General features: G+C 40.7%; 1 protein-coding gene across 1 annotated transcript in view; it reads left to right on the plus strand.

Moving 5' to 3' along the window:
* The window catches only part of DYNC2H1 (dynein cytoplasmic 2 heavy chain 1), a 362,438-nt gene that overhangs the window by 290,048 nt on the left and 59,070 nt on the right, over positions 1–13,320 (plus strand). Inside the window, 1 exon segment of the mRNA XM_030560509.1 lies at positions 6,689–6,805. Coding sequence (XP_030416369.1) covers positions 6,689–6,805 — 117 coding nt within the window.

A 13,320-nucleotide genomic window follows, 5' to 3' on the forward strand; every position in this document is an offset into this window, starting at 1 on the left:
CTCAGTATGTGCGTCAGGGACTGAGATGAGGGTGGTTGGACCTAGTGGTTAGAGTAGAAGTCAGGCTTAGTAGCTAGAGCCAGGATTGGTAGCCAAAAATAGGAACAATGGTCACAGTGGAGTCAGAAACCAGGAATTGGGGCCAAGAGTCAAAACCAGAGTTAAAGGCCAAATATCAGCCAGGGATCGGAACTGAAGTCAAGAATCAGAGCCAAGGCTCAGAGGCCAGATACCAGACTCAAGTCAGAGGCCAGATACCAGAGTTAAGGGTTGGAGCCAAGGTCAGGAATCAGAGCCGAAGGTCACAGTCAGGCAGCAACTAGGAAGCTGCAGAGATGACGGAGCTTGGTGTAGTCCCTGATTCATCATCCACTGATTATGTTGGTTTAAGTGCCCACGGAAGTCCTAGTCTCTTTGGACTGGTGGATGGAACCATCCAATGTAGGAGTGGGTGTTCCTTTTGTTCCTCTACAACTTACTTTGACTCTGGTTACAGATGCTTCCACCCAAGATTGGATAGCCCACCGAGGAACTCTGCAGACTTAAGATCTCTGATCTGTCTAGAATTTAGTTCTCCATATAAATGTAAGATAATTGAAAGCCATTCATCTAATTTATCACACTTTCCTCCCCCACATCAAGGGACCATTATGATCTTCTATGGCTTGTGTTATACTGGAGGTCAGACTAGATGATCATAATGTCCCTTCTGGCCTTAGAATCTATGAAAAGGGAAAGAATTTACTAGTTCTTATGGACAACACAGCAATGATCTTCTATGTGTTGGGGAGGCCATTTTGCCATTAGCTCCATCAGGATGCACCTAGCCACTATTTCTGCCTTCCACACTCCAATTGATAATCCAATCCCATGTTACTGAGGTTTTTGAAGGGTCTGGACCAGTTATATGCCCAAGTAGAGAATCCTATTTCCCCTTGGGACTTAAACCTGGTGTTAGCAAAGCTCATGGATCGACCCTTTCAACCAGTGGTTTATCTGTTTGTTGCTTCATCTTTCAGTTAAGATTGCCACAAAAAAAAAAGGTTATTACCTTTGCAAGGAGAGTAGGAGAATTGAGAGCTCTGGTATCTGACCTGCTTTATACAGTCTTCTGTAAGGATAAGTTACAACTACACCCTGATCCAAAATTTCTCACTTCCATATCAATCAGCCATTGTAGTTACTAACTTTCTTCTCTAAGCTTCATGCTCATAAGGATGAGGAGAGGCTACACATAGGTTGTTAGAAGAGCATAAGCATTTTATTTCGATAGGACTGAACTGTTTAGGTCCTTCTCACAGCTGTTTGAGATGAGACTGGAAGGCTCTTCATCCTGTCTGCAACATCATGGATTTCCTCAGGTATATGTTTTGCTATGACATGGTCAATGTAATTCCAGTGCACAGAGTGCTCACATGTTAAGCAAGCTCACATGCAGCCTTTCTATCTCTAGTTCCTATACTGGATATTTGTAGAGTTGTAATTTGGTTTTCAGTACATACTTTTGTTTCTCAATATGCCATTTCTCAGCAGTCTAGAGCTGATGCCAGATTTGGACATGCAGGCCTTCAGTCATTATTCAAACACCAGTCCCACCTCCAGATTGAATTGCTTTTGAGTCACCTCAAGTAGAATGGACATGTGCACTCACTGGAAGAAGAAAGAACAGTTACTAACTTGTGCCATAACAGTTGTTCTTCGAGATGTGTTACACATGCCCATTCCATGCCCCAGCCTCCATCCCCTCTGTATTGCAGTCGGTCCAGTAAGAAAAAAGCAAGGGGGCTCAGAAGTGGCTCTCCTCTTTATACCATTGCACAGCAGAGGACGCATATGCCACCTCCATTGGATACTGCTAAGGGAAAAATCTCTGAAGGAAGTGCACTGGGCACACACACACTTGAAGTGGAATGCACATGTGCAACGTCTTGAATGATAATAGTTACAGAACAGGTTAGCAACTATTTCCCCAAATAGTTGATGCTGAACATTTATATTAATCAAATTATTTGAATTACAACAAAACATTTTATTTTGTCAGTCACGTTAACAAAACAATCACGTCTGTGCAACTTTGAAGAAAAAGTATGCAACGCTCATACAAAGTACTACCTGAACTGTCAGGTTAAAAGTGAATTTGACAATTTTTTTTTTTGGTTCATTGCACATGCTCTGAGACAGCCAAAGAAAAACAAATTATAGAATGAGAATTATAACTAGAGCAAATTATAGCTGGAAGGCAGAAAATTATGGTTATGAACTTTATTCAGTATCAGAATGTTTTGTATGTGTTCAGAATGACATGAGCAACACACACTGTAAACACACTATGATCAAAAGATTATAGAGTAAAAGCTCATTTGTCTGGCAGTTCACCAACCAGAAAGCTCTATAAACCAGCATTTAAGATCTTCATTGAAATTCCGGTTTATAGTCCGTTTGGCGCAGGGCTAGCAGGGGATTGGGGCATGGGAGGGGGTGTGGAGTGTGGGCTCTGGGAGAGAGTCTGGGTGTGGGAGGGGACTTGGGGCAGCGGGTTGAGGCATGGGAAGGAGTGTGGGGTGCCGGATCCTGGGGGCATTCACCTTGGGCAGCTCCCGGCAAGCAGTGACCTGTCCCAGCTGCTCCTAGGTGAAAACACAACAGGCAGCTCTGCACGCTGCCTCCACCCACAAGCACTGCCCCCACAGCTCTCATTGGCCATGGTTCCCAGCCAATGGGAGCTGTGGAGCTAGCACATGGGGTGGGGGAGCAGCATGCAGAGCCGCCTGCCACACCTCCGCCTAGAAGCAGCTGGGACAGGTCACTGCTTGTGGGGAGTCAGGAGTGAGACCCCCCCAGATCTGGCACCCCACACCCCCTCCTGTTCCTCAACCTGCTGCCCCAAGCCCCCTCCTGCACCCAAACTCCCTCCATCCTAGTTAACTGAAATTTCACTTAACAGCAACCCCCATTCATAGAAGAGGAGAGACCTCAGGAAGTCATCTAGTCCAGCCCCCTGCTGAAAGCAGAAACAACCCCAACTAAATCATCCCAGCCAGGGCTTTGTCAAGCTGGGCCTTAAAAACCTCCAGCCCCCTGCTGAAAGCAGAAACAACCCCAACTAAATCATCCCAGCCAGGGCTTTGTCAAGCTGGGCCTTAAAAACCTCTAAGAATGAAGATTCCACCACCGCCCTAGGTAACCCATTCCAGTGCTTCACCACCCTTCTAGTGAAATAGTTTTTCTTAATATCCAACCTAGAACTCCCCCACTGCGACTTGAGACCATTGCTCCTTGTTCCTTCATCTGCCACCACTGCGTACAGCCTAGCTCCATCCTCTTTGGAACCCCCCTTCAAGTAGTTGAAGGCTGCTATCAAATCCCCCCTCATTCTTCTCTTCTGCAGACTAAATAAGACCAGTTCCCTCAGCCTCTCCTTGTAAGTCATGTGCTCCAGCCCCCTAATCATTTTTGTTGCCCTCTGCTGGACTCTCTCCAGTTTGTCCGCATCCTTTCTATAGTGAGGGGCCCAAAACTGGATGCAATGTTCCAGATGTGGCCTCACCAGTGCCGAATAGAGGGGAATAATCATTTCCTTCAATCTGCTGGCAGTGCTCCTACTAACTAGACATTGAGCTTTCTATCTACTTTATAGTCCATTCATCCAATTCATACTTTAACTTGCTGGCAAGAATAGTGTGGGATATCATATCAAAAGTTTTGCTAAAGTCAAGATATGTCACGTCCACCACTTTCCCCATATCCACAGAGCCAGTTATCTCATCATTGAAGGCAGTCAGGTTGATCATGCATGATTTGCCCTTGGTGATTCCATGCTGACTGTTCCTGATCACCTTCCTCTCCTTTAAGTGTTTCAAAATGGATTCCTTGAGGATCTTCTCCATGATTTTTCCAGGGACTGAGGTGAGGCCGACCAGTCTGTAGTACCCTGGATTCTCATTCTTCCCTTTTTCACAGATGGGCACTATATTTGCCTTTTTCCAGTCATCCGGAACCTTTCCTGATCACCACGAATTTTCAAAGATAATGGCCAATGGTTCTGCAATCACATCAGCCATACTCTGTCAGCGCCCTCAGATGCATTAGATCTGGACCCATGGACTTGTGCATGTCCAGCTTTTCTAAATAATCCTGTTTTCACCACTGTTGACTGCTCACTTCCTCCCCATACTGTGCTGCCCAGTGCAGCAGTTTGGGAGCTGACCTCGTCTGTGAAGACCGAGGCAAAAACTAAACATTGAGTACTTCAGCTTTTTCTGCATCATCTATCACTAGGTTGCCACTGCTGTTCAGTAAGGGTCCCACACTTTCCCTGACCTTCTTGTTGCTAACATACGTGTAGAAACCCTTCTTGTTACCCTTCACATCCCGTGCTAGCTACAACTCCAATTGTGCTTTTGCCTTCCTGATTACACCCCTGCATGCCTGAGCAATATTTTTATATTACTCCCTTGTCATCTCTAAGTTTCCACTTCTTGTAAGCTTCCTTTTTGAGTTTAAGCTCATCGAAGATTTCTCTGTTAAGCTATGCTGGTCGCCTGCCATATTTGCTATTCTTTCTGCACGTTCCCCCAACGTGCCAGATAAAACATCCTTTACTGTAGTCAGAAAAAAATCAGTTTGGCTGAGTTAAACAAGAATCTTTTCTGTTATAATAAAATTAACTAGGCATTCCAAAGCATCTTTTAAGGGTGTTGGTGTTAAAAAAGACTAGAGAATGATTTAAATGGAAACCATAGTAGCAAAATAAAATAATCTCTTGTCAACATTAAGGAAGCAAATTGACAAAAATAGGGAGTTTCTGTAAAGATGGAAGTAATGAAAACTAGGAACAGACAATTTAAGAATATTTAATTACATTTTTCTTGGTTAGGTACATACTCCTTGAATTTGAAAACATTGATAATTTCAGTTAAAAAGGAATTAAGGACAAAGTGTAGTTTTCAGTTCTGTACTTTTTCAGATAGAAGAAATGGCTTGATTAAATGTAAGTATTACCTGTAGGCAATCAGTAAGAGGTGAGCACTGTAATGTGCTTTTTGCAGGCAGACCTCTGTGCCTGAGTAAAAGTCTCCTTTCCACTGTAAGATGCAGGATCAGGACCAATGTATTTTATTGTGACATTCTCTGACCCAAGTCAGATAACAATGTTCCTTAGGACTTTGTAGTGTTACAATTCCTTATCAAGGTAATAGTGAAACAAAAACAGTTTTTCCTCATTTATGCTCACTACTGTACAGTCCAAAAGGATAATATGTTGTTTTGATTTACTTCAAATTTTGTTGAGGAAATAAAACATTAACATTAAATAACATGGTGAATATTTCACAAATTTAAAACCTTTTTTAGCCTAATTAAAAACATTTTGTGTATGTTTCTCTAAAGTTCTTAGTCATTTTCTGTCATGTTTGGCAAATTTAAAACAAGAATAAATGACAGTCAATATTTTAAAAGTTAAAATAACACTTCCATGCTCTGCCAATTAATGATACCTCATGCTGTAGCAAGTTTGATAAATTAGATGCTGATGTTTTGGTTCAGCCAAAGCAAATGAAAATAATTTATCAGGGAAACAAAAGAAAATGAAACACTGCATCATTACACATTTTTCAAGATTAGAAAATCAATCAAAAATGCAGAAACAACTTGACTTCAAGTGCATGATTGTGAATGTTTAACACTTAAATAGTCCAATCCTCTTGAAAGATTAATGTACTTTTTATTACAAACGTTAGTTCTTCGAAGTCAAACAAAACAAGAATCACATGATTTGAAAACAATAAAGGAATTGACTGTCTAAACTAATATATCAACAGAAGATCATTTGGCATATTCAGCAAAACTGTTACCTTACGTGTAGTGTCAGAGGCATACTGCATTGCCATCGAGGAAGATTAATTACAGAAACATCTTTAAAGGGAATTCAGCAGCTGTGCTGTAAAAGAGAAGAATCCCGAATGTTGGGATGAAATATTGGCCCCACTAACATTCATGGGTGTTCTGCTATTGACTTCAGTAGGGCCAAGAGTTCACCCTGGATATTTACAAACACAGAAGGACTAAGGCTGAAATTCCCAGAGCTCCATTACATTGTTCCTGTGCTAAATTATAACGCCAGTTCATCATCCATATTATCATAAACATTTTTATTTTTCTCTTTCCTTAAAAAAAGGAGAATAGTTTGAGCAGGCGTGGGTAGCTAAGTAAACATAGTTCAACTGTGAAATAAGAATAAATGAGTTTTAATTGACTTTATGTCCGTTCAGAGATGTGCATACTTAAGATTTCTGCCTTCATTTGTACAGACAGAGCTTTGTTAAGGTCAGGATTTTGAATCTTGTTGTATATTTTAGGAAAAAGAAACTTTAATTACAAACCTCATTAGTGTATAAGTTTATAACTGGACACTAGGAATGTGACAGAGGTAAGGACAATGTCAAGATTTCTTTTAGCGAATAGGGCTCAAATAGTTAGCAGAACTGTGTCTAGGGATGAGTTGTTTGGCTTAGATCAAAATATTAACAATTAATTGTACCCAAAATTATAGTCTGGACAAATTTCAGTTCATTTGCTTCTGTGTTTTATTTTTATAAAGGAGGAAGTTTGTTTATTTCTCTTATTTCTAATCCTGTTCAAGATTTACATATATATGGCCTTCCCTTTACATTATCTTCTCGTTTTTCAGGTCATTTCACAGCTTCGAATCTTGAGCAGATCAGTAACTGCTGGCTGCAAATTTGACAGAGAAATCTGGTCTAATGAGCTTTCTCCTGTTCTCAGCTTATGGAAGAAACTTAATCAGGTAAGAAAACAGCTTGTTAAAAAGACTGCTATTTCTCTTCAGAAGTGCATGATTTTTAGGATATGTGTTTTTTAATAATGGGACACTACAACAACAATGTAAAATGTATTTGAAATAAGTAGTATCATGAGGAATACATACAGCTGGATTAGGGATAAAGTCCACATTCAGGATGTTAATCATCTTCACATCATACTGATGTGACTGCATAGTCCCAAAGCTTGTGAATCAGATCTCCTATGTGGCTTTGAAACTTACAGTAAAATGTATAAGTCTCAAACTCCATTTGCTCATTTTCTGTGGATCTAGCAGAGATTACTTTAGATTTTAAAACATTGCAATTATAATTTAAAAACCACTGACTCTTTATGCAACTCTTGCCCACTCTTATCCCCAATGTGTCTCAAATTCTTTAAGGTATAATTATTAAAATTTATCTGAGATGTATCTAAATGAGATCCTTGTAGAGCACTGACATTGATTTTTTTGTGCAATATTCCCATAGTACAGAGCTGTAGTTCCTGTAAGGAATTAGTAATTTATAAAAAAAATTCATAATTGAAGTTGTAAATAACATTATCTTCTAGATCTGTTTTAACTTGCTTTATTTCTATAATCTGGGAAAAGATTAGGGGCCAGATTCATCAGTATACTCTGACTATTTTGAATCACACCTGAAGTGCAGAAGCTATAAACATGGGTTAGCTGGCCAGCTAAAATGGGGTTTCAGCACAATCAGCCTGAGCAAGCAAGAGCATACTGATGACTGTGGCCATAGATCTGTATTGCCTTCAAATGTATCAACATTATACACAGTGCTCTTTTGCATGAAACTGGCAAATCACCTCAATACCACACACTGTAATATTTGAATTAATTGTGATACTAGGTATGACTATGTGAAAATTGTTGTGATCACTCTAGGGGAGGGAAAGGGTTTTTCTTAGTTTCAAAAGTCTTAAAAAATCATTTACATATACAGTATGTTATATTCAAAAATGTATTCTCAAAACACTATACACATAACAGTGAAATAAATAGATAAAATTTTACATTATTGTTTACTCTAATATTTACATGACACATGAACAATTAACAGTGTTTTTGTATATTTTAGCATAGCACGTTCTAACTTTTTCATACTGGAGGGTTTTTTTAGTCATGTTTATGTTAAGGTATATATTTTTCTCAAATACTTGATCAATATCTTGGGAATCTTAATTGTAAGTTAACACAATTGTCTTGAAAGATACTCCAGTTCAAATTTACAGCAAATCTCATCATTTATTATTCATACTGTATTCTAAATCATGTCCCAGGACTAAACATGCAACCCCTAATCCATGAAATACCTCTGTGTATGATCTTTTAGACAGCAAAATTGTTTAACCTAGGGCTGTTTTAAGTACTTGAGGAATTATTTTATAGATACTGTTCTCAGATAGGTTCTGTGGGTTCTAGTCACCCATACTCCAGCACATAGATTACACATATACATACACCCCTACCTACCTGCTAGAGTGAAAAATCAAGTGCAAGAATGCTGAGAGACAGACAAACCTCTACTAATAATGGATTGGTTAGCAGAATAAAACTCAAAAGGTTGATACTTACACAGAATGGTTGTTGTGAGTAGCCAGTGATGGGGCTGGATATCACGGGGGTGGGGGGAATGCTTCAAAGGGGCTCTGAGGCTGGAATGCACCTATGGCTAACCAGCAGGAAAATGTAAGGGCTGGCATAGGCTTGAGGAGATTTTTTGGGTGGTGAGTAAACCAGAGGTGTCAGGGATTTGACACTCAGTTAAGCACTATCAAGATTCCCTCTCACTGGAGGCTGCAGGGGGAAAGTGACTTAGTAATGGTGACCCTGATAATCACCACATCCTTCTTGGATAAGTTATTGGATGGGGGACACAGTAGATGAGATATGTATTGATTTCAGAAAGGCTTTTGATACAGTCCCACATGACATTCTCATAAGCAAACTAGAAAAATGTGATCTAGATGAAATTCCTATAAGGTGGGAGTACAACTGATTGAAAGGCCATACTCAGAATAGTTAATCATGGCTTGCTTTCAAACTGGGAGGATGTATCTAGTGAGGTGCTGCAGGGATCTGTCCTGGGTCCGATACCTTTAATCATTTTCATTAATGACTTGGATAATGAAGTGAAGAATATGCTTATTAAATTTACAGATGACACCAAGCTGAGAGGGAGCAAGCACTTTTAAGGACAGGATTAAAATGGAAAAAGGACCTTGATAAATTAGAGAACTGATCAGAAATCAACAAGATGAAATTCAATAAACACAAGTGCAAAGTACTACAGTTAGGAAGGACAAATCAAATGCACCACTACAACAGGGGATAGTTAGGTGATAGTACTTTTGAAGAGAATCTGGATGGATCACAAATTGAATATGAGCCAACCAACAATGGGATGCAATTGCGAAAAAGGGTAATATCATTCTGGGGTGTATTAAGAGGAGTCTTTTATGTAAGACATGGAAAGCAATTATCCCACTTCTCTCTGCCCTGGTGAGATATCAGTGGAGTAGTTTGTCCATTTCAGGGTACCCGGGCATGTTTTAGTCTTGAGAAAAGATCATAGAATATCAGGTTTGGAAGGGACCTCAGGAGGTCATCTAGTCGAACCCCCTACTCAAAGCATGACCAATTCCCAACTAAATTATCCCAGCCAGGGCTTTGTCAAGCCTGGCCTTAAATACCTCTAAGGAAGGAAATTCTGCCACCTCCCTAGGTAACCCATTCCAGTGCTTCACCACCCTCCTAGTGAAAAAGCTTTTCCTAATATGACTGGGGGGACCTAGTAACAGTCTTCAGATATCTTAGAGACAGTTATAAAGAGAGTGATCAGTTGTTTTCCATGTCCAGTGAAAGCAGAACAAGAAATAAATGGCTTAATCTTCAGATAGGGAGATTTAGGTTAGATATTAGTAAAATCATTCTAACTATAAAGTTAGTTAAGAATTGCAATAGGCTTCCAAGGGAAGTTGTGGAATCCCCATCACTGGAGACAACACCTGACAGGGATTGTCTTCAGCAGCCTCAGCACAAGGGGCTGGACTAGGTGATCTGAGGTCCCTTCCTGCTGTGTTTTTCTAGGATTCTATGATTTTTTGCCACCAAAACTCATTCAGACTTTGCAATTGCACAATAAAGTCACATTCAGTTCTTAAATAGAATTACTCAAAACACATACATCCAATTCCTGGCAACAGCATTGAATGCAAAATCTTAACTATAATATCGTCTTTTCTTTTGGATTTTCAAACTACACCTATGTCTTTTAATCACATAATGTTATTTGGCTGGGATAGGTGTAAAGTTTTTGCATTTGACTGTGTTTGTTATGAATTGTACATATGTGTATTTTGTGATGGTTCTGTGTTTGAATTAGGGTCGCCAAGTGTCCGTTTTTCAACCGCTAAAAGTCCGGTCGGTGGCACAGTGGGGGTAAGGCAGCTCCCTGCCTGCTGGTGCTGCACAGCTACTGGAAGCAGCTGGCATGTCCAGCTCCTAGGCACTGGAGCAGCCACAGGGGCTCTGCACATTGCCTGCACCCCACTGGCATCTATGGAATACTCATTTAAGTAAAGTCTACTTAGATGAATGAAGGCTACAATTTCAGTTTCATGCTAATGTGAAATGCACTAATACAGCTTTTTTAAAATGTTTTTTTATTTTTTTAAAGTAATTGAAAGTAAATGGAAAGCCAAGGAAATTGTATGCTATTTCCCTTATGCATAACATTACTTATGCACCAACCTGCAATACAAGGTTTGACCTACATGGAACAGTCTAAGGGAGCAAAAGAGGATACTCCAATAAGTGTCTTTACCAGTTTTTCCACAGTTAGGCCAAAAGAGAGGCTACTTACTAGGCAGTTTGACAAGGCACCTTCTCAGTCCCACCAGCCTCAGCTGCTTTTAGCCTTGGCAAGACAGGCTTAGGTAAAATAGTCCCTCTTGGTGGCACAGAGGAAGTCCATTCCTTCTCTCCATCAGTCTTTTTAGCTTGTTTTTCTCCCTTATGGGAGGGAATGCAGCCTCCCTTCCTGGTGAGGCTCACTGTCTTCCTGCTCCTAACCTGCTGGCAGCAGGACTCCTTCTCTCTCTCCTTCTCCCAACAGGGGAGGGTTTAAAAAGGTCTCAGGCAGCCCTTAGCTGGAATCAGCTGATCCTAACTGACCTCAGGTAACTCCCTCTCAGCTGATCCTAATTGATTCTCTGGTAACCCCTTCTCAGCTGAACCTGATTGACCTGTAGTTACCCCTCCTCAGTTGATAGGGAGGAGGGCCTTTTAACCCTCTGAGACTGTTTTATACCCCACCCTTTGCAACTGTCTGTCCCGAGTTTATCACAGCAGTCTTCATCACTTATCTGGTAAATTACTCTTTATTTTTGTCTGGCTAGCAGTTGAAAATTATGTTTAATGGAACAGAAATAAACACTGTTTGCCAAACAATCTACGATTTTCTTGACAGCCCAAACACTAGAGAGAAGATTTTTGGTGTATGTACTGTTTCTGTCTGTATGCTCATATGTGTTCAGTGTGTATCCATAATTCAAAAGAGTGATAGATCTTCTGGATAGTTCTACTGACAACACACATGTTGCATAATTTAATTAGGATAATGAAATGACCAGTTGTATTAAACCAGGGATCTCAAACTCAAATGACCATGAGGGCCACATGAGAACTAGTACATTGACCCGAGGGCCGCATCACTGACCCCCCACCCCTGCTGCTCTGGCCCCACCCCCACTCCACCCCTTCCATGAGGCCCCGTCCCTGCCCCACCTCTTCCCCTCCTTCCCCATCCCCATTCCAACCACTTCCCCAAAGTCTCCTCCCAACTCTGCCTCCTCCCTGCCCCTATTCTAACCCCTTCCCCAAATTCCCACTCCTGCCTCACCTCTTCTCCGCCTCCTCCCCTCAGCAAGTGGCTCCCCGCTCCTCCCCCCTCCCTTCTGGAAAGTGCAAAGTGCCGCCAAACAGCTATTTGGAGTTGGGAAGCGCCTGGAGGCAGGCAAAGCTGCGGGGACGCAGCATGCTGCGGGGGAAGCGGGGATGGCAGGTGAGGGGAGATTGGCAGCCGCAGCAAATAACTCTGCAGGCTGCATGCGCACCATGTATTTGAGACCCCTGTATTAAACTATCCCATATTTCTCTAAAGGCCCATGTTCTTACATCTAATTAGTGGTAGCCTTTTTGTTAATTATATCTTCAAAATAAGTGCTAGGAAAGCTGTACTGCACTCTTATGTTCCTTGATAAAAACGGCAACGGGACAAAACACTCTTAGATCATCTCACTGAACATTCGCTGCCACATTCATTGTTCTGTTTCCTTACAGACTTCATTGACATAACCATACATATGTTACTTTTACATACTTGACATTGTTTTGAAGTGTCCATCAAAGAGAGGATTATTAATTCTCAATCATTTCAATCACATTCATGATGGAGAATACTTGTGCAGAATTTAAGAACTGGATTATCATGTGACATTAGTGACCTCTTATCTATGCTTTTACTCTCTCTCCTGAACTGATGGAATTTTTACATTGCTGTAATTTTTTTAAGCATGTGCTGTTAAAATATGTATGTCCATAGATACAGGAACTATTGCCTTGCGAGAACATGTGTGTAATTTTATTCAGTTTGGTTCTTCTAGAGTACCATAAAGAAAAAAATCCAAACAAATTCATCCTGAGGCAGATACCCACAATGTAAAATTGCAGCCTGAATTGTTAAATTTTGGCAGTTGTAAGTAGCTAGAAACAGGGTTTTATAACCGGAAGTATTGGGAAATCTTTATAATGTCCAGTGTTCAACTAGTCAGCATTCTCAGTCAGCTTTGAACATGCAAATATGTTCATGTTCGCAGCTGAAAATTTTACTGAGCACTCTGTGCTCTGGCAACTTAGATGTGGCTAGACAATGGCCTTGAAAACGCTTAATGTGCCTTACTCAAAGTTGAGCCATATTTTAATTTTTTCCAAACTTTTGAAAATTATGGCCATACTATGTAGAATATCTTCATATTCCATTTCTGCTACACTGGTGAAATGCCACTGTATTAGCACTTATTAATAAGTAACTAGCTATTCCCCTTATTCCATTTATGGGACTTCTCAGGCATTTGTGAGTTTCCACTGTCCAAGCAGGCAATTGCTGAAGCATCCTGAATGACACTGAACAGTATGGTAACAAAAGCAACAGAAGACCACTGCCTATAGCAGAGAGCCTTTGCAAATTCCAGTATCTGGGCAGCCAGTAGTGAGATCAGAATTTTAAAACACAAACACAGCCCATATTCTGCTTTGATAATTCCCCTGGTAGGCAGTGTGCCCAAAATCAGCTCTGAAAAATCTCTGGTGCATTTGTTATACAGCGTGCTTCTTATAGACCACTCACAATCCAAAATGTGACTGCAAACTTTTAGGAATAGTCTATATGAACAGAAGAACACACCTAGAGGCAT

Source organism: Gopherus evgoodei, chromosome 1, assembly GCF_007399415.2.
Source record: "Gopherus evgoodei ecotype Sinaloan lineage chromosome 1, rGopEvg1_v1.p, whole genome shotgun sequence".
Taxonomy (NCBI): domain Eukaryota; kingdom Metazoa; phylum Chordata; order Testudines; family Testudinidae; genus Gopherus; species Gopherus evgoodei.